This window comes from Crinia signifera, chromosome 7, assembly GCF_055691185.1.
Source record: "Crinia signifera chromosome 7, ASM5569118v1, whole genome shotgun sequence".
In the NCBI taxonomy this organism is placed as follows: domain Eukaryota; kingdom Metazoa; phylum Chordata; class Amphibia; order Anura; family Myobatrachidae; genus Crinia; species Crinia signifera.
In genome coordinates this window covers 68,585,831-68,612,069 of record NC_139223.1, presented here as the reverse complement: position 1 = coordinate 68,612,069, position 26,239 = coordinate 68,585,831, and the positions used below count along the sequence as shown (strand labels likewise).

At 42.6% G+C, this 26,239-nt stretch overlaps 1 protein-coding gene across 1 annotated transcript in view; it reads left to right on the top strand.

Moving 5' to 3' along the window:
- LOC146020295 (BOS complex subunit NOMO3-like) overlaps positions 1-26,239 on the top strand; it is a 66,899-nt gene that overhangs the window by 19,775 nt on the left and 20,885 nt on the right. The window contains exons 9-23 of the mRNA XM_083153289.1: positions 3,108-3,197; positions 4,553-4,658; positions 6,144-6,294; positions 6,390-6,567; positions 7,124-7,265; positions 8,601-8,732; positions 10,161-10,297; positions 16,421-16,508; positions 16,677-16,740; positions 20,634-20,729; positions 21,557-21,766; positions 24,103-24,185; positions 24,842-25,001; positions 25,368-25,494; positions 25,865-25,978. Coding sequence (XP_083009415.1) covers positions 3,108-3,197; positions 4,553-4,658; positions 6,144-6,294; positions 6,390-6,567; positions 7,124-7,265; positions 8,601-8,732; positions 10,161-10,297; positions 16,421-16,508; positions 16,677-16,740; positions 20,634-20,729; positions 21,557-21,766; positions 24,103-24,185; positions 24,842-25,001; positions 25,368-25,494; positions 25,865-25,978 — 1,878 coding nt within the window. The remainder of the gene's footprint in view (positions 1-3,107; positions 3,198-4,552; positions 4,659-6,143; positions 6,295-6,389; positions 6,568-7,123; positions 7,266-8,600; positions 8,733-10,160; positions 10,298-16,420; positions 16,509-16,676; positions 16,741-20,633; positions 20,730-21,556; positions 21,767-24,102; positions 24,186-24,841; positions 25,002-25,367; positions 25,495-25,864; positions 25,979-26,239) is intronic.

The window sequence follows — 26,239 nt, the reverse complement described above, 5'->3', positions numbered from 1 at the left end:
GACTAGACTGCTAATCTCTTTATAGCTGCAACTAACCATGAGGCTTTATTGGATAAACCCATCAACAACGGCTCTTGCTGATTCCAATAATCTGTTCTCAGTTTTCCTGCAAAGTACAATTTAATCAGAGGCATTTTGTGCAGTCTTTTCACTTTGGTTGGGTGGCAGCACAAGCTTAGATCAATCTTCTGTGGCTGAATGTCTTCCAGTAGTCAGTCAGTTTGTTGGTACTTATTAAGTATTGGTAACAATTGTATGTCCCATGATGTTTGGTTCCTCTTCCCTTCGTCTCAAAGTTGGGAAATGATCGCTGATGCTTTGATGTGGTATGGAGTAATTTATTAGGAAAGTAGCTCTCAAACTCTGTCCCCAGGACCCCACAAAGTTCACGTTTTCCAGGTCATTTGGCAGGTGCCACTGGTGTATTCATTACTCACTGACACATTTGAAAAGATCCACAAGTGGAGCTAATTATTTCATTTTTGAATCTGTGAGTAGACCTGCAAAACATGCAGTGTGTGGGGTCCTGGGGACCGAGTTTGAAAACCTGTGTATTAGGAGATATAGGAACAGATGGATCCAGTTGGAAAACGCTTTACAGTTTGATGGAGCTGAAGAAGCAATTAATTGAAGTCCTTTTTTACAGTACTCTGTTCCTTTTAGAATATACAGGACTTTACAGGGTTTACATCATTGCTGCAACCCCTCTCTGCCCAGCAGGATGCCCCCTGAGGCTGTACTGATTAATATACTAGAATGGTGGTTTTGAGCAACCAGTGTCCTGCGCTCCTTCTTTGGCTGCCTTTTTAATTATCACTTAAGGTCTCCCTCAGACCATGGGCATAAGTAGAAGATAGGTTGGTGTGATAATATTACCAGGCACCAGAGATTGAGTTAAAAATATGTACAAATTTATTTTGCAAATAACATGGTAAAAAATATCTATATTTTCTAAAAAGATGGAATGAGTTCTTACCCCTAAGGGTATTTGGAGCCAGCAAGGGATGAAAAGTGGCAGGGATGCAGTCCGGAAGTGCATCCTGCAGTGGCCACAAATACCTTAGCATTTGGTAGGTTCACCCCAATATAGTCCAATCCGCCACTGCCGCCGACGCGTTTCAGGTGCTCTTCTTCCAGGGCAAGGTTAATATGTTACACAACATTTGTATATCTGTGTGTCTGTATGCACTGCTATGATGCATTTGCTTTGGATTTTGTCCATGTCAAGTTCCTTTGTGCTCTGTTGCACATGCAATATACAATTGTTGGATATCGAATGAATCGGCAACCGCTCCTTGTGCATACTAGTTATAGCGCATTGGGAGTAAGATTAATTTTAAGCAAAAAAAAAAAAAAGATGCCGAATGCTAGCCGAGTTTAATGGGACTTAGTGGCTCACTCAAGACAGGCATCTTGTACTTCATGGTGTATTGAGGCTGGATGCAGGACGATATATTCTGTAAGTAGTGTTTCCAGCTGGAATACGCATTGTCGGTTGGTTTGTCCTACTTGGGAATGACCGAGGCACTACCTGTTGACTAAAGCAAGTGTTGTTGTTGCTGACCAGTGTACTTACTGTGTGCAGTTCCCGACGGTGGGTGGTATTTGTGACACTTCTTTAGTTTATATCGAAAAGATAATAATCACCGTAGTACCATATTAGTAAAAACCCTTTGCTTCCAGTAGCTGCTTGTTGCCTCTCACGCCAGTAAATTATATCCTAAGTATTCCTCCTTCCACTGTCTAACCGGGTCCCCTGATCACTCTCTCCTATTAATCTGCAGCCCTGGTCATATATTGCTTTGCTTCTTCATCTTTTCCGTGGAGATACTGTCCTTTTATACCTGTTATAGTGAAAATGCCACTGCCATCCTCCATTCGCTGGTACCAGTGGTATACATGACACTGTATAAAAATAAAAACCCCTCTGACCTCCATGGCATATAATGTTCTGCTGTTGATTTTTTTTCCCCCGCTTGAAAATCATAAAGGGTTTGGAGTGGTGGATAGAATTATTAAGGTTTTTAAAACAGACAGTAGAGAAATTTTAAAGATTTTATAAATGTATTCCCGGTCTATTATTATTATTATTATTATTATTATTATTATTATTATTATTATTATTATTATTATTATTATTATTATTATTATTATTATGTATAATTTTTTCTTGGGCCTGATTCTTAACCGCATGCAATTAGATCACTTCTGCAAATGCATTGAGTGTGTGAAGACCCAAGCTGACTTCTGCAAATATTTTGAGTTGTACAGTATATAGTCACAAAGCCCCCATACATCCATAGTAAAGATAAACAGTCATCTATTCTTCCGGACTTACACCAGGCCACATTGGTGCAGTAGATTCGTCCGAAAGAAGCATTCCTACACTCCCACAGCGCACACAGTTCCACATTATGCTGAACACACCCAGTTGCCGTTCCTTCATGGATTGACCAAGCATCTCAGCCTAGCAAAGTGCCAGGAGGTAACCAGTCATACAGAGACACGTGCTGCGAGGTCATGCCCCCAGTCCGTCCCTGTCTGTACATACGCTTATAGGCATATGCTCCTCTTGTTAATGCTCATGAATCCTGACCAGGCTATTCATTGTTGTAATCTGGTACTCAAGCTTCTTTTTCTATTTTGCAGTACACATTGGTAATACTAGTACCCCACGGGTGTAGTATGACTCACCGACAGTCGGGATCCCGACAGTCATTATCCCGACGTCGGGATCCCGACTGCCTGGCCTCAGACAGCGTGGCCAGCGCAACAAAGCCCCTTGCAGGCTCGCTGCGCTCGCCACGCTGCGGGCGCGGTGGCGAGCTACGCTCGCCACCTATTCTATTCTCCCTCTATGGGGGTCGTGGACCCCCACGAGGGAAAATAGCCGCCGGCCGTCGGGAACCCGGCCATCGGTGTTTTAACAGTCGGGATCCCGACGTCGGGTTAATGACTGTCGGGACCCCGTCCGGCACCCGTACCCCACAGTGTGTGTGGCTCAGGTCGGACCTCATACTTCATTGGAATATCCTCCTATGCTTTAATGTAGGGAGGACATGCTTACTTGTACATACTAGAATTTCCCCTTTTCATGTATTCCACAGATCCCGTTTTACAGAGGCGAGAGAATTACATTTGATGTTGCTCCCTCCAGGCTGGATTTCAATGTGGAACACGACAGCCTCAAATTGGAGGTAAAGCAAAGATTTGTATAAAACCTTTTTATGACCAGCTTTTATCCTTTTTTGTTTGTTTTTATTTTAACCAACACATTTACATTCTTCTATAAGCTGAAAAGGTTTGTAGGTATAGAGAAAAGCAATGCCATGTTTTTAGTTGTAGTTACAGTTTATGGGGGTGATATCCTATGAGTGGTAATTTACTGCTTCTTATAGATTTGCTGGAGGCTATCCTTATAGCCCCAATGCTGGCATTCTGATCCCCCAGACACATAAAGCATAATGTGTGATAGAATATTGTGTTCTGTGTTCCCTATCAAGATCTGCAGGTGAGACGTGTTGAGTTTGATGTGAGATCTGTGCAGCCTGTGGCTGAACCTCTAATCATATTTCCCAAAATATGGAACAGTGTCAAAGATAAAAAACCTGAGCTTTAGTTAATTGTAATATGAACATATTTATTTAGCATTTTAAAGAATTCAAAAGAATGAAATGGATGGGGGTGGACTGGAGTAAGCATATAGTAATATTAATAAACAGAGAGATATGCACAATAAATATAGAAATGGCCAGTTCTTGAATAGCAAAATTATTTGTAACTAGTATTAAGGCCTGTCCGACGTACAGGCGAAAGTTTATGCTTCTACAATTCTTGTTCCACCTACCCTTCCCAACCACAGCAGGGCAAAAACTGCTGCAGTAGCCAGAGCAGGTCTCCAACTATCCACCTACCCATCCACAGCAGAGGAGAAGCTGCTGCAGCAGGCACTGCAAGTCTCCAACTATCCACCTTCCCTTCCCAACCACAGCAGGGCAGAAGCTGTTGCAGCATCCAGACCAAGTGTCCAACTATCCACCTTCCCTTCTCAACCACAGCAGGGCAAAAGCTGCTGCAGTTGCCATAGCAGGTCTCCAACTATTCACCTACCCACCCGCAGCAGAGGAGAAGCTGCAGCAGCCAGACCAAGAATCCAACTATCCACCTTCCCTTCCCAACCACAGCAGGGCAGGAGCTGCTGCAACAGGTACAGAAGATCCAGAAAACCCTCAATGAATAAGCAAACAATCAAGAGAAAAAAATAACTGCCTGGGGATTGATCTCAGATGGATTTCACAACATTATCTACAGTGTTTGATTCACAGACCACTCTGCTGTTGAGTCGCTTATTCATTTCAGTTTGTCAAAAGTTTTGTAAAGTGAAAATTTTTTAATTTAATGGACCCTTATAGACCTTTAAGGGTCCGCTTAAGGGAGTCTGTTTATTGTGTTGTATTCAGAAAGTCTTTCCTACAACATATCACAATGCATGAAAACAGAAATATAAATTGATCTTTTATGAAGATATGTGTTTTGTCTGGCTTCATTTCAGCCTGTCTTTCATGTGATGGGTTTCTCTGTTACTGGACGGGTTTTGAACGGGCCAGAAGGTGAAGGAGTTGCTGATGCAGTCGTTACACTCAACAATCAAATGAAGGGTAAAGACCTACCTCATGCATGAATAAATCGCTCAGTTCCACATGTATTCATAACTTACATCTAGGTTTACAGATTACCGGATGGATCCGAGTGCAGGAACCTGAGTTCTGCGTGGACTCGTACATCTTGCACTAGACCTTTTTCTTATGAAGGAATCTTATTGTAGTCGCTGAAGTTAGAGACCTACTGTACATGACAACTGTTGCGATACCCATATCAGCCAGTGAAATGTTTTTTTTCTTTCATTTTAAACACTGCACAACAAAAATTATATCTAGAATCTGATGCTATGCTGTAGGTAACACAAATGTTCCTATGCACCAAGTTTCATGGATGTCTCCAAGTATAGTATGTTCTATAGAATGCTACCAGAAGCACTGTTTGTCAGGAGACCAGTGTGCTGATCTAGTGGGATTGTATGGGCCTGTGCAGTTATGTAATGGGGCCTACACAGGTAGCGATTTCATGGCAGTTTATGAGCGATGTTACTTATTAACGACATTGCTCAGACAATGGCCCTACATCGCTGCGTGTAGGGGCATAGCAATAGAGCTGGGTTTTCCCAAGCGTTGCTATCCCCCGGCAGCTACTATCCAGCACGCTGGATAAATCTAGTTAATGGCTGGGGTCAGAGCCAGTGTTCTCACAGAGAATACTGGCCCTGACAGATCGCTGTGCAGCACTATGTGCTGAGCGTTCTGAGCGATCTAGTATTGCTCAAAACGTTCATCCACCCCATATTGCTACATGTGTACGCACCATAAATGGGTGTCTGTGATGGCAAACTGATTTGATGAATGGAATGAATACAGCAGCCTATTTGATATAGGCAGGAGCATGGGGCCTAATTCAGACCTGTTAGGAAAGCTGCTTTTTTTAGCAAACGGACAAATACAGGTCCAGCAGATGTAACCTGTGCAGAGAGAGTTAAGGTGCCCATACACGCTGCAATAATTGCATGAGTTTTGGACTACATCGCATCGCATGCGATTTGCGTACGCTGCGATATGATCTAAAGCTTGTTCAAATAGTATGTGCAGCACATACCTTTTGAACTGTGCGATAGGATGTCCGTGGGAGCGTGCATCGCATGGCAATCGCACCGTGTATGGGCCCCTTTAGATGCGGAGCAGTTATTTTGTTTCTGTGCAGGGTAAATACTGGCTGCTTTATTACACTGCAATTTAGTTTTCAGTTTGAACACACCCCACCCAAATCTAACTCTCAGCACATGTTACATCTGCCCCACCTGCAGTGCAGCACGTATTTGTCCATTTGCTATAAAACAGCTTTGCTAACAAGTCTGAATTAGGCCCATAGGCTCCATTAGTACACAGTGCTGTCTAACTGATTCCGAAAGATTGTGTTGTCAAATGCACCAAAATGAAAGTTAATTTGATCAAAAATAGACATTGTATGTAGGGTATATTTCCAGATGCCAAATGACAGAGGTTTGTTAACCCTTCTCTTATTGCTATATATAGTTCTAACAAACACTGATGGCTCCTTCCGTTTGGAAAACATGACAGCGGGGACATACAGTATTGATGCTCAGAAGGAACATATATACTTTGACACACTCACGGTGAAGATCGCCCCAAACACGCCACAGCTTGCAGACATCATAGCAGCAAGGTGAGAGGACTCGGGAAATGCGGGTCTGCGTCCTTATTTCTTACACAATTGTGATTTATATTTGTGTGGCTGATGAGAAAATGCTGTCTCTGCAGATTTAGTTTGTGTGGAGAAATTGCCATCACGCATCTTCCTGACAGTATTAAAGCGATGAGCAGATATAAAGTTACTCTAACACCGCAAGACAAGGAAAGGACCACCGTCTTATCAACAGAGTCTGATACTCAAGGAGCCTTCTGCTTCCAAGCTAGAAGAGGATCCTACAACGTACAGGTGCAGTGATTATCATTATATTCAATATCTCAAGTGAGCACGTCCACTGCACTGGACACATTTCCATTCTTCTTATTTCACAGTTGTATACCCCTTTCCTTTACTGTATATTCCAGTGGTTCCCAAGCTATGTGCCATGGTGCCTTGGAGGACTTGCTGAGGTGCCCTGGTTTGGTGTCCCAGGACCAATTCATATTATTTATGACCAATGTAATAGGCAAATTATGTACAACCAGAAGTGAATCCTGTCCACATAATTGACCATAAGGATGAGATCTAAATACAGTTTAATATTTTTGTCTGGTGTTATCAATGAGAAACTCTTGCCCTAGGGTTGCCGTGAAAAAAATTCTGATACTCAGGGGCGCCGTGATTCAAAAACGCTTGGGAACCACTGGTATATTCCAAATACAAAGTGAATATCCATTTGCTGAATTCAGGTTAAGGGGATGTTACAGCATATATGATTGGCGTAGTGCTTAGCCTTAGTTGTATCTTGTGTCTCATACGGTCCTGTAGGAACACATACGTAGTTTCTAATTGTCCCTTATTGCAGGTTTTCATACCAGAATCGGAGGTGAAAGCTGGCCTTGCATTAAAACCCGCCATGTACCCGGTGACTGTAACAGACAAACCCGTTATGGATGTGTCCTTCTTACAGTTTACTGCATCTGTTTCTGGCAAAGTGTCCTGTCTAGGTATGTTTATTTTGTACAACACACAAACTTTTAAAGTTTATTTTATGTTCTTTTAAATCAGGGGTACCCCCTCATCTGAGAGAAGTCAGCATTGCATGGTTATTTATTGCTGGGACTTTTTCTATTGGTGTCTTAGCTATTATGTTTTCATTTTACCTGCCTGAAGCAATCCTTTAGTATCTTCTACAAAGACTTTATTACTACTCCAGCTGGCTTTCCAAAATCCCACCTAGGCATAGTGGCTGAAACGGTGTCGCACTAAATCTGATAGAGACCCCACTGATTATAGTATAGGGAATACAGGGTTGTACAATAATGTAATAACAGACTCTCACAGATCTATTAATCTAGGTTTAGGTCTTTTTATATACTAGTTTCTAAAAAAATAGAACAACTTGTTGCCCTGCTAGGCATTCTTTAACCCATTGAGTGCCAAGTGAATTTGTCAAAATAGCTGTAAAAATTGGCAAGCAAACATATATTTTTCATCATGACCCTTACGGTTTACCTTTTCATATAGGAATTATAATTTTTTCTTTTTTTTACATAACATTTTTTATTTGAATTTATATAACAAATGGGAGCGATGCTGGCATATTTAGTGGATATTTGGAACAGCTCTTACAGCTGTTGGCACTCGAAAGGGTTAAGGCACCAAAGTACGCAGGTGTCAATTTAGAATTGAGCGTAACTTGGTCGTTATTACATCTACACTTATTGCATGAAGAAAATTTGGGATATTCACTGTTTGCAGAGGTTTATGGCCACACGAACCCTATGTACACACGTGGACGATTGGTTATATAGCCATCGTAATCAATTTATGTACACGCTTCCAGCAGCTGTATCAGTGTGCAAGAAATACTTTCTGAAAACAGTCTGGTGTCTGTGTACACCCAATTTACACAGCCATCGTTAAACTTAGCCGACATGCAACAACCCATTACCACCCAGCTACGTCCCTACATCCACAAGTGAAGAATTGACTCAGCTGTGTGGCCTGTATAGTGCAAAGACACGCAAGACAGGGTTGCCAACCCTCCCAGAAATTGGGTCCCCCTCTCGGCCCTAATAGAGCATCCTGTATGGCACCGCCCCTTTCACCTCCCGACGATGGCCACGCCCCCTGCTTCAGTTATCTGGCTGAGGGGCAGCATAGAAGTCGGTAACTATGATGCAAGATCCATCTGCAGAACTTGCGTGTATTAATCTCTGCATCAGTATCATAATATATTTAAATTCTCCGTATAGCTAATACTTTACTAGTGGGCTGTATATTATTCTCAATGTGCATGTTCCAAACCGTTTGTCCAATGCTCCTTTCTGGTGGTTCAGATGCCTGCGGGGACCTGACTGTGACATTGCAGTCCATGAGCCGGCAGAGAGAGAAGCGCACCCTGCAGATTTCTAGCAAGACAGAAGGTGTGACTTTCACATATGAGGACATTTTACCTGGCCGGTATAAAGGTAAGGTACATTCTATGCACACTAGAAGACTTTCTTCAGATAAACCTGCTCTTACTGCAGCTGCTACCATATTGTGAGTTACAGATTGGAGCAGCATTAGTATTTTAGGACTGTTCTCTTTCTGTTTGCTCTGTTACATGCCTGTTTTATCATCTCTGCAGGACCTGTTGTTCTCTGCTAGCCAGGCTCTCGCCTATAACCAGTATACAGCTACATAGGTTTTATCCAAACCTAAAAAAGATACAATTGCACAAGCCCTAGATGGTGCTTCCAATGCATCAATGAATTATTGGTCTCATCATCTATACAGTATAGTGGGCTTTAAACTTATATTCAGTGTATGTGAAAAGGCAAATCGTTCTATACAGCACTTGATCCCGATTAAAAAATAAATTAAAAACCGGATCATAATGCTCTTCATTAGGCTTTTGTGGTTACCCTTCTGAAATATATGGATGGAGGTGTCCTCGACAGATAAATTGCTGCTTAGATTAGTTTTCCTGAAGGTCTCCTTCATATTTGTTTCAAATAAAATGGTGCTCATGCACCCTGTACAGTTTCCTCCTTTGGGCAAGATATACTAATCTTTGGAGAGTGATAAACAGCCAGCCAATCAGCTTCTTACTGCCATGTTATAGGCTGGGTTTGAAAAATGACAAAAGCTGATTGGCTAGTTTATCTCTCTCCACTTTATCACTTTTTGAAGCTTGATACATCTTGTCCATTATCTCTTACTTACACTGTGATTACTGTTAGAACTTAAGGTGCCCATACACATTTCGATTTTAATGTGCTGTGCGTTTTGAACTTCAAGGTGCCGTGCGATTTTGGCACTTGTAGGGGATGCGATGTACAGTACTGTTGGGATGCGATGAACTATGTATGAGCAATTTGTGTTTTTTTTTTTTTTTTTTTCTTGCTAGACTTTAGAGAGGATGAAACCTTTTCCATCCTATACGCCTTTCAATATCCTGGTTTATTTCACGTGAATGCACAGTAAACCAGGATTTTGTGCAGCGTGAAAGCACCCAGTTCAAATAAACCAGGTCAAGAGACCCAATATTTAAACCTGGGTATCGAGCAGGGTTGAACAATGTTTCACCGGCTCGCAGTGTAGTGTTGATATGACCCAGCACCCATTAACCGCATAGGAAGAGCCAGGACATGCTGGGATGGATGTCGCCAAACCAGGGTTGGTGAGCCGGGCCAACAGCCTGAAAGGGGTCTCAGCCAAGTCGCCCCCAGGCTGGACCTGTGTACAAAATTCTGGGTAGGAAGGAAGGGGAATTAGGGAAATTAGCCTATACAAAATTCCGGGTGCAAACCGACAATGCGATGTGATAGGGGTATGAGTAACTGCTCAGCCTGTGAGTAATTTGTGTTCTAATGCAGACTGTCATACTGTCCTCTCTGTTCTTTATTCCCAAGCGAGCATCATCCAGGAAGACTGGTGCTGGAAGAACAAGTCTCTAGAGTTTGAAGTCACGGATGAGGACATTGTTGGTATAGAGTTCAGACAGACTGGATACATGCTGCGTTGCTCTCTTTCACATGGCATAACACTGGTGGGTGAGGAATTTTATGTGAATACATAATAGGGCATTTTTACATTGTGACGTTTTTTATTATAGCCAACATTACAGTCTGCGGTGTGCAGATCCCTTTGGTTTCTTTTATTGAAACGTTGTTTTGTATAAAGTCGCAGAACCTTTTTGTTATGATTCTTCATTTCCTTGTAATTCATATGTATCCTGTTCTGATTCTGACTAATGTATAGTAGAAAAACGCTGGTAAAACAAATGAAATATTCGACCCTGGATATGATATCAAAATAAAATGAATTGTGGGAGGTCTTAAGGGGGTACCACTAAAGTTCCATTACTAGTAGGGATGCCAATCCCAGGGCATATTTTCAATCCCGGGAATCGTGATTGAAAAATGCTCAATGCTGTAATCCCTAATTAAGAAAAAAAAAATTCTCCCACGCCCCCCCCCCCCCCCCCCCAACCGACTGCCACGCACATTTACTTACATATTTGGTGCATCGGGCAGTGTGGCTGTGGAGCGGGCCAGACGGAGAAGCTGGTGAGCGGGGAGGGTGGTGCAGGGGTGCCGCACTGAGCGGCTGGGCCAGTGGCAGTGGAGAGAGTGGGGCAGGTGCTGTGGGGGTGCGGCCTGCGCAGTGTGACCTTTAGCATCACATCATGCTGTGCACAGCTGCCTGCCAGGTAGGGACAGCCGGGCAGCGTTTGAGTGAGTGCTCAGACGCTGCCCGTCATTAGACTGCACATGCGCAGTCTAATTCCAAAGTCCTGAGATTGGAGACTCCAATGCCAGGATTGAAATCCCAACGATTTTGGGGCCAAATCATGGGATACCCGCCGATCCCGGGGTTGACCACCCTAATTACTAGGGAAATAATGCAAGGATTATTTACATTTAAAATTTTTGGCATGGCTAGAAACAAATGTTTATGAAAAGCTTTGATTCTAATGGCATCAACGTGTTTCCAATGTTCGGGTGAAGACCCTTCATGGCTTGTAACAGCTCTAGTATTACCCCAAACCCCATAGAGCAGGAAAATTAGCATTTTTTGGGATACCTTTGGTACAGTGTTGGGGCACTCCTGTGATGTTCATAGGAATCAATTCAATAAGATGCGAAGGGTGAGAGTAGCTATTGCGTTGACAACATCAGAAAAAAGTGCTTGCAGCCGGAGTTGTTTTGTACGGGTTTGGGCTGCTGTGGTTGTTGTAGTTGTTGAGAAAACTACATCAGATGAGACTTAAGCTGCAATTACACTGGAGGGACAGCAGGCGGTGCTGTCACATTTGTGTTTGTGTGTCTTACAGTCTGTGATGTATGTATATACTTGTTTGTTGTTGTTTCCTGTGTCTGAAGGTTACATGAAGGAGAAAGACAGATGCAGCATGCAGTGAGAAGTTATTCATGTACAGTTACCTTGTTCTCATTACAAGTTCATGTTATGACCAGTTCCAGTTTATATAAAACCAATCATACCACAAAGACCTTTCCAGTGTGTGTCTACTGAATGAAGCTTGTTACAGAAGGTGATCCTGACTGCGTGGGTAAAACTCAATTGCCAACAGGTTATGGGCCCAGACACAGACTAGAGGATCCCAGTTACCAGGAGTAAATCTTACAAGGATTAAGGCACCAGAAACATCTCTGAGAGATCTGCAAAGCAACTGTGAGTAAACCCAGTATTACAGTATAACTCAAGGGGAATAGCAGATAAGCAGAAGAGATGGCAAGCAGCACAGATCTTAGACTTGCAGTAACCAAGCTGTCTAATGATAACTACCAACTGTGGAAATTTAAAGTTGAAATGCTGCTGACTAAAGATGATTTGTGGGAAGTCATAACTACAGACAGACCAAGTGATAATTACCAGGAATGGGACAAGAAGAACAGACAAGCACGTGCAACTATAGGCTTATTAGTTGAGGATGATCAATTAGTCCATCTAAATGGAGAAAACACTGCAAAGGGCATGTGGGAGACATTGCAGAAGCTACATGAAAGAAGCAGTTTAAACAGCAAATTATTCCTGCTAAGAAAACTGTACCAGATGAGACTTAGCAAAGGGCAGACTATGCAAGAGCATATAAGTAAATTGCTGGAAATGGTAGCAAAGCTCAGATCTATAGGAGAAGAGCTGAAATGCAGTCACATAGTAGCCATACTCCTGTGCAGTCTACCAGACACATACAGTGCACTGATAAATGCCTTGGAAACAAGACCTGAAACAGAACTCACACTAGAATTTGTGAAAAATAGGCTTATAGATGAATATCAGCGCAGGAAAGAAATCACACAGGATAGTATGGACAGTGACTCTGAAAAATCTCTCAAAGTTACAGACATCAGGGTGCTTAACAAAGAAACAAGAGCATGTTTTAGATGTAAGAAAATCAGGCATTTAAAAAGACAGTGTTCCATATGGAAAGAAGAACAGCAGAAACTACTTTTAAAAGGGTCCAAGCAGAAAGTGAAAGCTGCACTCACAGATATATGCACAGATAAGTGGAATGGAACTTTTAAAGCGACAGTAACACATACAAACTTTAGTTGGTTCATAGATTCAGGAGCAACAAGTCACATGACAAGCGACAGAGATTTCTTCACCGAGATTGACACAAGTCATAGAGAAGCAATCTATCTTGCAGATGGTACCAATATCACTGCAGAAGGTAAAGGGCATGGTATGCTCATATGCTCCAGTACTAATGAAAGTGACAAAACAATACCAATTAAAGATGTACTATATGTTCCCAGATTGGAAGGCGGATTAATATCTGTAAAGTGCTTAACGGATAAAGGACTTACTGTTAAATTCCAAGACAAGATGTGTCTTATCCAGAATGGAACAGAAACAGTAGCCACAGCCAAAGCAGAGAAACACCTGTATCGCCTAGACACGACAGTACAACAGGTGAGATTAAGCACACACGAACACAACGACTGTATTCACATGTGGCACAGACGACTAGGACATAGGCATCCAGACAGCATTAAGGAACTACAAAAGAGAGGTCTAACGAAGGATCTCACAGTATCAGACTGTTCAACAACCATGAGGTGTGAATGCTGTATAAAAGCCAAAGCCACAAGAATGACAGTTCCAAAACAAAGTGAGAACAGAGCCCAGAGACCTCTAGATCTCATACACAGCGACGTGTGTGGCCCAATGCAAGTACATACACCAAGCGGTAACAGATATATAGTGACTTTCACTGATGACTACTCCAGATACACAGTTACTTATCTCATCAAAAGCAAAGATGAAGTACTGGACAAGTTAAAGGATTATATAACAATGGCTACAAATAAATTTCAAAGAAATCCACTAGTGTTTCGTAGCGACAATGGAGGTGAATTCACAGGTCACAGAATAGAACACTTCCTGAGACAGCTCGGTATAGAGCACCACAAGACCGTACCCTATTCACCGGAACAGAATGGGGTAGCTGAAAGGAAGAATAGGACTCTGACAGAAATGATCAGATGCATGTTATCAGATTCAGGACTACCTGACAAATACTGGGGTGAAGCCGTAATGACAGCCACGTACTTACAAAACAGATTATTCTCAAGAACAGTGGAGAAAACACCATATGAGTTGTGGCATGGCAAGAAACCAAATGTGAAACGCATAAGAGTCTTTGGATGTAAAGCATTTATGTACATTCCAGCAGAAAAACGAAGTAAACTGCAGAATCGCGCAGTAGAAGGAATCTTCGTTGGATACAGTGAATGTTCCAAAGGATACAGAATTCTGAACCCAAAGACAGATAAGATAACCATAAGCAACAGCGTGACCTTTGTGGAGGAACTAAGAAATGAAGTAATGATTCCAGCCGATCTGGATAAAGAAGACAACGCTGACTCTAGTGACACCACCACAACAGATACCATCAAAGAGGTTGAAGTCGGTCTGGAACCAATTACCAAAGGTATGGAAGAGTGCACAACAGGTGAAGTAAGGCGCTCGAGCAGAGAGAACAAAGGCAAACCACCAGTGCGTCTCTCATATAAAGCTAGTACCACTAGTATATGTGAACCCACATCCTGGGAAGAAATATCCAACTTACCAGAAAGGGAAGCTGAAAAATGGATAAAAGCAGCAAAAGAAGAAATTAAATCCATGCATGACAATCAGACATGGATACTAACAGAACAGCCATCAGGAAGGAAAACCATAGGCAGCAAATGGACATTCAAAGTTAAATACAACACAGATGGAAAAGTGGAGCGATACAAGGCCAGACTAGTAGCCAAAGGATACTCACAAAAATATGGAGAGGACTATGATGAGACATTTGCTCCAGTAGTAAAGCACACAACCATCAGGACATTGCTTACAGTAGCAGCCGCAAAGGATATGCAAGTAAGACACTTCGATGTAAAGACAGCGTTCTTACATGGCGAGCTAAAAGAGGATATTTACATGGAACAGCCACCGGGTTTCAAAGACCCTGAAAGTCCAGACCTAGTGTGCAAGCTCCAGAAAAGTATATATGGTCTGAAGCAGGCGGCAAGAGCCTGGAACACAAAATTAAACGAAATCCTCATACAGGAAGACTTCGTGAGAAGCAAAGCAGATCCCTGCCTATATGTCAAGAAGATAACTGACAGGTGGATCTACCTGTTAATCTATGTGGACGATCTTCTAGTATGTTTCGAGCAAGAAGGGGATAAAGTGGAATTACTGCAGATCCTGAATAAGGAATTTGAAACAAAAGACCTAGGAAATATAACACACTATTTAGGTATTCAAATATCAAGAGAAGAAAACGGCGACTTTACCTTAAACCAGAAACAAAAGATACAGGAAGCCATCGAAGAGTTTGGGATGCAAGATGCAAAACCGGCAAGTACTCCCATGGAGACCAACTACATAAAGGAAATGTACAATGAAGGTACATCATTACCAGATAATCACCAATACAGAAAGGCAATAGGAAAATTGCTGTACATTGCCACTATTACCAGACCTGACATCGCTACAGCAGTATCAACTCTAAGCAGAAAGGTCTCCAAGCCAAGTCAGATGGACTGGAATGCTGTGAAAAGAGTAATACGTTATTTAAAGGGAACCATTAACTTAGTGCTTAATCTTCCAGCAAGCAGAAATTGTGATCTGATTGGATACGTGGATGCAGATTGGGCTGGAGACTCTAATGACAGAAAGTCTACAAGTGGACACATATTTCTACTTGGTGAAGGACCGATCAGTTGGACAAGTAGGAAGCAATCATGCGTTGCACTTTCTTCAACAGAAGCAGAGTATGTTTCAGCAGCTCAAGCAAGTCAAGAGCTAATATGGCTAAGACATTTGTTAGCTGATTTGGGACAGAAACAAGTAGAATCTACAAAAATCTTTGAAGATAATCAAGGATGTCTCGCATTAGCTCAAACAGAACGGGTAAATCCAAGGACCAAGCACATCGATGTGAAATACCATTTCTTGAAGGATCTACAGGAACAAGGTCTTCTTAACTTGGAATATTGCCCAACAGAGAGATGACTGCAGACATTCTCACCAAGCCATTGGTTGGAGAAAGACATCACAGACTATCCAGAAAGATGGGTCTCGTGGATCAAGCCTCATCTGTTGAGAAGTGGTGTTGAGAAAACTACATCAGATGAGACTTAAGCTGCAATTACACTGGAGGGACAGCAGGCGGTGCTGTCACATTTGTGTTTGTGTGTCTTACAGTCTGTGATGTATGTATATACTTGTTTGTTGTTGTTTCCTGTGTCTGAAGGTTACATGAAGGAGAAAGACAGATGCAGCATGCAGTGAGAAGTTATTCATGTACAGTTACCTTGTTCTCATTACAAGTTCATGTTATGACCAGTTCCAGTTTATATAAAACCAATCATACCACAAAGACCTTTCCAGTGTGTGTCTACTGAATGAAGCTTGATACAGAAGGTGATCCTGACTGCGTGGGTAAAACTCAATTGCCAACAGTAGTGCACCTAATTGGATAGACCCCTTAGTTTCTGCACTGAACATTACTATCTTTACTGAAGATTTCTTACAAAATCTACACTGTACTACTGATACATAACATTTTATTTTCATTTTAAATTCCATGTCTCATTTTAAGAAGTGTAAACATTTCTGGGGTTTAATAACTTTCCTTTCTTTAAAACAGGAGTTTTACCAGGATGGGAATGCACCGGAGCATGTTGGGGTTTATAACCTAACAAAAGGAATTAATAGATTCTGCCTATCAAAACCAGGTGAGTTCTGATATTGATTTCTTTGGGTTGCATTATTCCTGATCCTTCTAAAACTGCACAGGCAATTCTTCATTTGTTGTAGATGTAGGTATTCTATAGTAGAGATGTTTTACTGCTGCTTGTTTATGAATAATCTGCTAATAACATGATCTCATTTCTTTTTTTCAGGTGTCTACAAAGTCACCCCACGATCTTGCCATCGGTTTGAGCATTCTCATTACACTTATGATACGTAAGTTTTTATTACTGTATAATTAATTTTATCCGGTCAGTCTTTATTCTAATATCACCGATCTATTACAAATTCCATTCAGTTTGCTGTTGCTTTGTTATTACAGTTGGGCATGTGTTAGAATGTTCTTATTGCTTCTAGCCTTTTATACATTAACATATATTGACTCATTCTGTTTCATTTGGAGGACTTGGGCTATCATTAATATTACATTTTATTTATAAGATGCCGCAAGTGGTTTGCAGCACCGTACACGGTTACAGAATCAATGAAAACTGCCCCCCATAGATAGACAGCACAGTCCCTTTATATATAGTCAGCACAGCCCCCCATAGAACACAGCGCCGCTCCTGTGCGCTTCTCTCTTCTCAGGCTGTAAACATGTGAGAGGAGCTGCTGCCTCTCAACCTCACAGAGACTGCAGCTGCAGAGTGAGAGCCACAGACACACTGCCACTGATCTCTGGACTACAAAAATCAGAATCTCACTGCACGATACATTGGCAGCCGGGGGGGTTCTATGTACTCAGAAACCCCCCTGCGTGCGTGTATGGGACATACAGAACAATGCAGGGTACACTGAACTAAACACGGATCACAGGTAACAATTAGCAGCACAATTCTCAGTACACAATACAGCTGAGATGTAGGGAAGTAAAGGAGTCGATCGTGTACTGCCAGGGGTGGGTTGTCGTTGGTAGAGCTGAACGATTACAAGTGAGAAATGCTACGGTTATAGATGGTAGCGGAGTAGGAAAGAGCTGTAATTGATGTGTCTGAGAAGAAGGCTGTGCGAACAGGCCCTGCCCTAAGGAGCTTATAATCTAGAGGGACGGGGAGACAGACAGGTGCAGCTGTGGAGGTCTGAAAGCAGGAAGCGACCATGCCAAAGATGGCCAGGACATGAGGCAGCAGGTACAGAGTGCAGCCTTGATACTAGGGCCAGTATTCAATGCCTCAGATTCGCCGTTTTTTTCAGTGAATCTGGCAATTCGCTGGGTTAAACGGCGAATTTTCTGTTAGAAAAAACAATTCGCCATATTCAATGGAGGCAATTCGCCACAAATGAACAGCGAATGTCTGCCGATTTGCCGTAAATGATTCTCCGCAATTCGCCTGTGATTTTCAATGGGGTTTTTAGTGGAATTCGCCGAGAGTGTATTCAATGCTCAAATGGAGAACTGCTTTCTCCATTGAAATTCGCCATGATTCTCCATTTAGCATTCGGCAGCTTTTTATGGAGAACTGAGCATGTACTTTATAAAATAAAGCATACACTGAAGGGTATGCATGAGCAATTGCTACAGAAGCCATGGGCTTCAAACAGTTAACTCACCACTTGTGTGGGGCAGCCCTGAACACAGGAGAGCTCCGTGCAGCAGCAGCAGCAGCCTGTAATGGGGGAAGTTGTCAGACACCCGGACTCCTCCATGCTTTCGGTTCATGATTTATTTTATGGGGGATAAGTCATGCAGAAAATACAGGGGGAGTTTCAGGACCCCCCTACTTGTGTATCCTAGCAGTGGGGGACAAAGCAGTGCAAGCTGCCCTCACCATTCATCGCACTCAGAGCCTCTGACAAGCGGCAGCAGCAGCAGCATCACCAGCAGCGTCTTGTCCTGCTGCTGTGAGACGCTGACAGGAGATAGAGCAGTGCACAGTGCAGGACAGGAGCTGCTTTTACGAGCTCTCAGCAGCAGACCTCCGGCACATGATCTGATCAACACGGAGCCCCCGCACAGCCTGAGGGCGGGGAAGGCTCCAGCAGCAGCAGTCCTCCGGCTCTGGCAGCCCCAGCGTGGTGATAGCAGATGTCAGCGCTGGGACTGCTGGAGCTGGAGGTCTGCTACTGCTGCTGGACCCGTCCCCGTCCTCAAGCTGTGCGGGGGCTCCTGGCAGCATCAGCGTGCTCCCCCGCTGTGACTCCGCTCAATCCCCTGCAGTGGCATTGTAGCCACAGCAGCAGAGGAGAGAGCCGTATGCAATTCGCCGCAGAGGGTAATTATCGCCGTCAGGGGCTGAGAGCCCCTGACGCGTTGAATAATGTGAACGGGCGGCTGCCAGCGAATCTCCCAGTAGGGAGAATCTGGGCGAAAGTGCAGCGAATCCTACACAGGATTCGCTGCTGCCCTCGACCCCCGGCCATTGAATACTGGCCTAGGTTATGTGGAAGCGTACGCTTTAATGAACAGATGGGTTCTCGGTGCCTGTTTGAAGCTTTGCAATGTCTGGGGGAATCTAATAAAGTGAGTGAGCTTTTCGCAGTGGAGGGGTAGCGGCGGTAAAATATTGGATACGCTTGTTGGGCAGGCTTTGATTCCCACTACTACGTTTACTGTGTGGAGTTTGTATCTTCTCCCCATACTTGTGTGGGTTTCTGCTGGGTGTATGAGTTACTGTACTTACCACACTCCAAAAATAGTGGTAGATTAATTGGCTCCCAACAAAAATGTGGTTCTTCTTGGTATGCCGTCATAGACAATGTCTAGGTCGACCGCTAATGGTCGTCAGTGACTAGGTCGACACCTTGAAATGGTCGACACACCCAAGGTCAACATTGACAAACGGTCGACACAAGCTTATGGTCGTCATTGACTTGTCGATGCGAGTTTTTCACATTTTTCCAAAGAAGGTGATCTTTTTTCATACTTTATTATACAAGTGGGCATAGATTGGGAATATAATAGTCTGCCCCAAACATGGCGAGCACAGCGGTACATTTATACGGGGTTCGTGATGACCATAAGCTTATGTTGACCTTTCGTCAATGTCGACCTTGGGTATGTTGATCATTTCAAGGTGTCCATCTAGTAACTGTTGACCATTAGTGGTCGACCTAGTAACTGTTGTCTAGCATTTATACCGTAACTGTTCTTCTCTGCTGTCAAATTCTGTGTTTCTATGTCCCTGTTTTTATAGGAAAACCCACATCAGGTATTGTGTTTCAGCACTGGTTTCAATGGGTTTACTGATGTGACATCTGGTGGTAGAAAAGAAGTAGTACTACATATTTAAAAATGTAAATAATGAAAATAACCTTTACTACTTTAGAAAATACATCTTATGCAATGTGTTTCCATAAATGGAACAGCTGATTACATCAATGGCAATGGCGAAAGGGACAGAGCAGAGGGGGCAGACTGAAGTGACCCTTTAATAAATCTATAAACACAGTATAACCAGTAGGAGAGGTGGGTCCACATTTACCCACCTCATGGTAAGACATTTGTCTCTTCTAGATGGCAGCTGCAGAATAGATAATGGATATGTGCAGCAGCTATGTTTCTTATACTCCATGTTGTGGCTGCAGCTCTAGTAATATCATATATACATATGCTATTGTGGTCATTATTTGGCTCAGGGCTATATACAGTAGGAGTGTGACATGAGCTGCCGACAGGCGTGATTCGGGCGGCCATTAGACCGACGTCGGAATCCCGGCTTACAGGACTCCAACAAAGGTGGGGCAAGCGATGCGAAGCCCCTTGTGGACTCGCTGTACTCCCCACGCTGTGTTTGCCACGCTGCGGGCGTGGTGACTTGCTGCGCTCGCCACAGGTTCTATTCTCCCTCTATGGGGGTCATTGGACCCCAAGAGGGAGAATAGCTCCTGTAAGTCGGGATCCCAACTGTCCTTCACCAGTCTGACATCAGTATGTAGATATGGAAAATGTAGCAGGTTAATCACACGCACTGTCTTTCACCCATGACTATTCCAGACAAACATATGAAATGTGAATTCATTGGGTAATTACTTGTTGGGTCCGGTAAAAATATGGTGTGTAGCTGTGTGTTTTTTTTAAAATAGAACACTGTCTACAAGTTCAAATACGGTTTCTTTTTTTTTTTTACTATGAAAGCTTTTGTAATTTATGTGTGCTCTCTAATTAACAGGTCTTCACCCAGTATCCTTACACTGACTGCTGTGCGACATCATGTCCTGGGGCTCATAACGGCTGATAAACTAATGGATGTGACCGTTACTATTAAGTAAGAACAACAACAACTATTGCAGCTTGTAATCTCCTGAGTCTCCTACTGATTATTACTTTTCCTTTCCTCATTAAAAATAATATGTTGAAGAATAACACAATCATTGATGCAATGCTATGAAAAAAATCAGTATGTTTGCTAATAACAGTTGTGTCTGCGGTATGAGGTTTAGCTAATACTGAATGATGTTACGTAATTGGTTGTCTTGTTTGGCCATGTGAAAGGTTAAATAAACTGTCTAACCAATGGAAAGGCCACCTTGCTGTGATACAGTAAATCAAACCTCGGCTACTTATTATATCGAAAAGTAGGATATATTAATTCTAAACTTTAATAGCTGCGAGTTAGCTTGTTTGTAATTATTATTACTAGTGAGGTGCTACAGTAGGTAATAGGCAACAAACTAAGGCACTGTCTAGGAGAGAGCGTGATGGAAAACAAAGTGATAGTAGATTTAGAGCAAAATATAAGGTACAGTAGTAAGCAATGGTGAGTGCAGTGAAGATGTGAGCATTACACAGTAAATAATACAGTACCCATAGCTTCGAAATACTGGAAGATATTACATCTAGCTTTTTACTCTCTGGCTAGCCTTGTGGGTGCGAAATGAGACTCCGAATTACTGCAGAGGTTCCAGATCTGGCATTTATATTTGGATGCAAGCATATCTAATAATCATAAATCCATGTTCTTCTCCAGCTCCAATTATACCCCATGTTCTTTCAAGTGTCCCCCATGGCAGAGAAACAGATTTAGCAGGTAGGAGCTATAATCTTGTTTTTCAGTAATTTATTATCCATCTCTTTTTACTTCCTCCTTACCAGATCTTCCATAGACAGTGAGCCAGCCCTTGTGTTAGGGCCTTTAAAGTCTATTGAAGAGACACGCAGAGAGCAACAGCTGGCCGAGATTGAGCTTCGCAGGCTGGAGAGAGAGAAGGCGGGAGCAGAAGAGGCGGAGATAAGACCACCCACTCAGGAAGTTGTAGAGGAACTTCAGGGACCATTTACATATGAATTTTCCTATTGGGCAAGGTACGGTATAGAACATTATATATTTCTTTAATATATATGTTTTGCCAAGGAAAGTCTATGTTCAGGAAAGTAATTCTTTTAAGATGCCTGCAAACTCTAACATCAGGCAGTTATTTCAATATTTCTGTGTGTAGCCCCGAGATGAACCTGACGCTTCACAATAATCTGAGTGGCATTGTGCATGTTAGTAACTGCAGTCAGGGAATGACTGCTATTATGTGTGACTACAGATGAGTCCCCTGCGCAGCTGGAAGATACTTGGCTGCTATGTCCATTTGCGTATAGCCAAATTGGACAGTCTGCGCTCAGCTCAAGCTGTTCATCCACTTGCCCAGCAGTTTTATGCACAGTATATGTTCAGTTTCATTTTTCATGCGTTAAAGATACTGTAGGGCCTGTTTCAGAGTTGCCCGCAAAGCGAGTGTATCTGCAGCCACTTTACATAATCAGACATAAATGGGAACATCCACCTCTATTTAGTCAGACACATCTATGTAATCAGCAGTCGTCATTATCAGCAGCATTTGTACCAGCAATATCTTTAACCCAATCAGATCGCTGAATCAGAAGGATCGCTGAATACACACAACTCTGTATAGTCAGAAATCCTATCTATGTGTCCATAACTGACCTAGCCTATATGCAAATGCACCATTGTCACCTAGTATCATTCAATAAAGCTGCAAGAGAAAAGGCATCTGTGATCCATAGGAATCTCCTGTCCACTCAGTGACAGCTAATTGCATAATCCGTCTGTAGAGCGGAGTTACATGAAACTCTGAGTTAAACTAATAAGAGGGAATTCATGCGATGCGATTTGACCCGATTTTTATATGTACAGGCACCCAGATGCCTGTTTCATATGTGAAATGGCCCCTCAGACCCCATTTTTAATTGTATACCCACCCTGATGGCTAAATACCCCCCCATTGTTAACGCCACCCCACTATCAACGCCAGCACGAAGCATGGCGAGCGCAGCGGTACGCGTCCTCCGACCTTTTCATACCCCCACTATCCACGTCGGCGTCGGATCTTATATAGTGTGGGGAGCATAGCGAGGCGAGCGGACGCGAATTACATGTGAAGTAATACGCGTCCCCTCACGGGGCTCGCTGCTCTCGTCACGCTTCGGGCTCGGTGGCTCGCTGCGCTCGCCACACTATATATAATCAACTCCACGCCGACATGGATAGTGGGGGTATGAAAAGGTCGGAGGACGCGTAACGCTGCGCTCGCCACGCTTCGGGTTGGCGTTGATAGTGGGGTGGCGTTAACAATGGGGTGCATTTAGCCATCAGGGTGGGTATACAATTAAAAATGCGGTCTGGGGGGCCATTTCACATATGAAACAGGCATCTGGGTGCCTGTACATATAAAAATCGGGGGCATTTAGCCAAAATCGTGTTGTATTGTATACCATACAATAGCATACAATGCGAAGCAATTTTGTCTTCAAGGGAAATCGCGTCAAATCGCATGCTTTCGGTAGTGACATACAATTTCAACATCCGATGGAGCTATTTAGGTGTTAATCCTGTGGGGATTTTGCGTGTTGTGCCAGTTGGCTTAGTTGGGTTTAGCCGCTTTACAAGGTTAAATCTGACACTGAGTATCAATGGCGCAATAAAAAGGATAAACTGAATATCGCCCCCACAATCTTTGGATATGAGATTGGGTGTGATATAACAATTTGATTTCCCCCTTAATGTAAGTTGTTTACATTATTCTATTTGTTGAGCTATATATGTTCATTGCAGTATTTGGATGAATTCTTTATATAACTAATATTATGGGGTCTACACACGTAGTGATCCCCAGGCATTTTCTAAGCGATCTCACCAGATTGCTTATAAAATGCCCCTACATCGCTCTTTATGCAGGGGCCATAGCGATGACGATGCGCGGCCTCACGCGTTGCTATTGTCCCTGCATTCAATATCTAGCAGGCTGGATAAATCTATCATCAGGGCAGTGTCTCACGGAGAACACGGGTCCTGACAGGTCGCTCAGTGTCCGATTGCTGTGCAGCGCTGTGTGCTGAGAGATCTCGGCATTCTAGCATCGCTCATCTCCTCGTGTGTAGGCCTCTTTAGATGCATGCGATACCTTAAGTAGTTTGACTCTGGTTTAACCTGTGGGTAACCTACTCTAGAAGCCATTGGTATTGCTCAACAGGTTTGTATATATCCTGAAGTACAGGGGAGTTGTGATTCACTGGGTGCTGCGGAAGTGGGCAGAAACATTTTAGTGATGATACTGCTGTCAGACAAACTTGTTCTTCTGTAACTATGACTTTAGCAGAGCCACATATCAGCATTGTTTTACTTTTTATAGATCCGGCGAAAAGCTCACAGTGACGCCTTCATCTAAAGAGCTTCTCTTCTACCCACCCGCTGTGGAGGCTGTTGTCAGTGGAGGTAAACATGCAACTATATTATCTACTGTTCTGTGCAGGAATAGTTTCTAAATCTCCAACAAAACCTATTGGTGGTCTCTTGGCAACATGTGTTTATAGGATACACAGTAGGAGCAGCTTGGGTAGGTCCTAGCGATTATTTATCTGCAACAGTTTCCTCATACACCTAGCCACAGTGCTCCCTGCAGCGTCAGCCACCAAGTCTTGTGCTTCCTGTTCGCACAAAAATGCATCTAATTCAGTGTGATGTGGCCAGCACATACCAGGACACTTTACTAATTTATTTCATATAGAACACTTGTATATCTGTGTGCGATTGAAGCACAGTGGGACTTGGTGTGAAAAAGCTGCGGCATCACTACACATCCTATACAGATTCAGACTCTGTTGCAAACAGATATGCAAGTATTGGATGGCAAATGAATCCGTGCAGTCTCCTGGTGCGTCCTAGCTGCATTACGTTGCGATTAAGCTATTTCCGGGCAATGATTTATGGGAACACATCTGCACATTATAAACAATGATAACTAAAAGCAAATTGGTTGCTATCGGCAACACCGCCACTTTTCATGCTTAGAACTTTTAGAAAAGCTACCCCCTAGTGTCACCTCATGTCTTCTTTGTTAACCTCATTGATTTTTTTTTTTTTCATTTCAGAGAACTGCCCAGGAAAGTTGATAGAAATTCATGGTAAAGCTGGCTTGTTTCTAGAAGGACAGATCCAGCCAGAACTAGAAGGTGTCGAAATTGTAATCAGTGAGAAAGGAGCAGCTTCACCTCTCATAACCGTATTTACTGATGATAAAGGGTCATACAGGTTTGTACATTGTTTTAAATGTCATATATCCTTTATATAATAATTAAATTGTAAATTCTGCATATTAAACGGCTAATAATTATATTAAGTATTTGTCTATAAGTATATATTTCATAGAAATAAGTATCAGAAATTTTCTCAAACTGATAAAAACTGGGGAACATTTTTAACAGCGCACTCTGGACTTCCTGTCTGCAACTCTTTTCAATGACTATTCCCATAAAAAAAAACCTAAAATACGTAGCACTGAGCTAGCATGTCCAATATATCCATTTTAGGTTCAGTTGCTCTGTAACAAAGAATATGTAATTAGTTTGTACTTGTTTCTTCCTATGTGACTGTCCAGTGGTATTTTTTTGTGCACAGTGTGGGGCCTTTACACAGCGACCTGGAGTACACCATTTCTGCTCAGAAAGAAGGCTTTGTTTTGACTGCTATTGATGGAACAGTAGGAGACTTCAATGCCTTTGCCCTTGCAGGAGTCACATTTGAGGTATATAACTACAGTTCTAAAAACCAGCCAGAAGTTGTTGTTTTCTTTTCGGATTGTATTAGGCCAAGCACATCATCTTTTATTTTTTTTTATATAAAGTATCCAACATGAATCACCATTATTGTACAGGGGCAAGGAGGGTGTTTATGACTGGTCACATTAGATGCGACCATGTCAAGGAAAGCCCAGTCTAGCGTAGTCTCATCTGATGCAACCAGGCCAGGCAAATGATGTGTGTGTGCAGTTTTTGTTTTGTTTGATAACCTCCGGGAAACATTTTGTAGGGTTTGCGGAAGCTTCCTCCTTGGTGAGGCATTGTTATGTTGTTGGAAAAAGATGAATGTATAACTTGTTTCTTGTTTCTGCACAGATCCGATCAGAAGATGACCAGCCTTTGGCTGGAGTGCTCCTTTCTCTCAGTGGTGGAATGTTTCGCTCAAACCTTCTTACCCAGGACAACGGGATGTTAACTTTCTCAAACCTGGTAACGAAAGCATTCTGTCCATCACTTGCAATGTAATAAACTCTGCATAGAAATGTAAATAAAATGTACTTATGGATAGGCAGCTATTGCTAAGTAACTGCCAAGAATAGCTAAGAATAGTTTGAATATTTTTTTGTCCTTAACCTTAGTTTTAAAAAGATAAAAACCAGTATAGGACTAGGAGGTGATTTTTGGATCAACCTATGAATACTCCATATACAAGTAATATCACAGGTCTATCACGTGACAAGTTTCTAATGA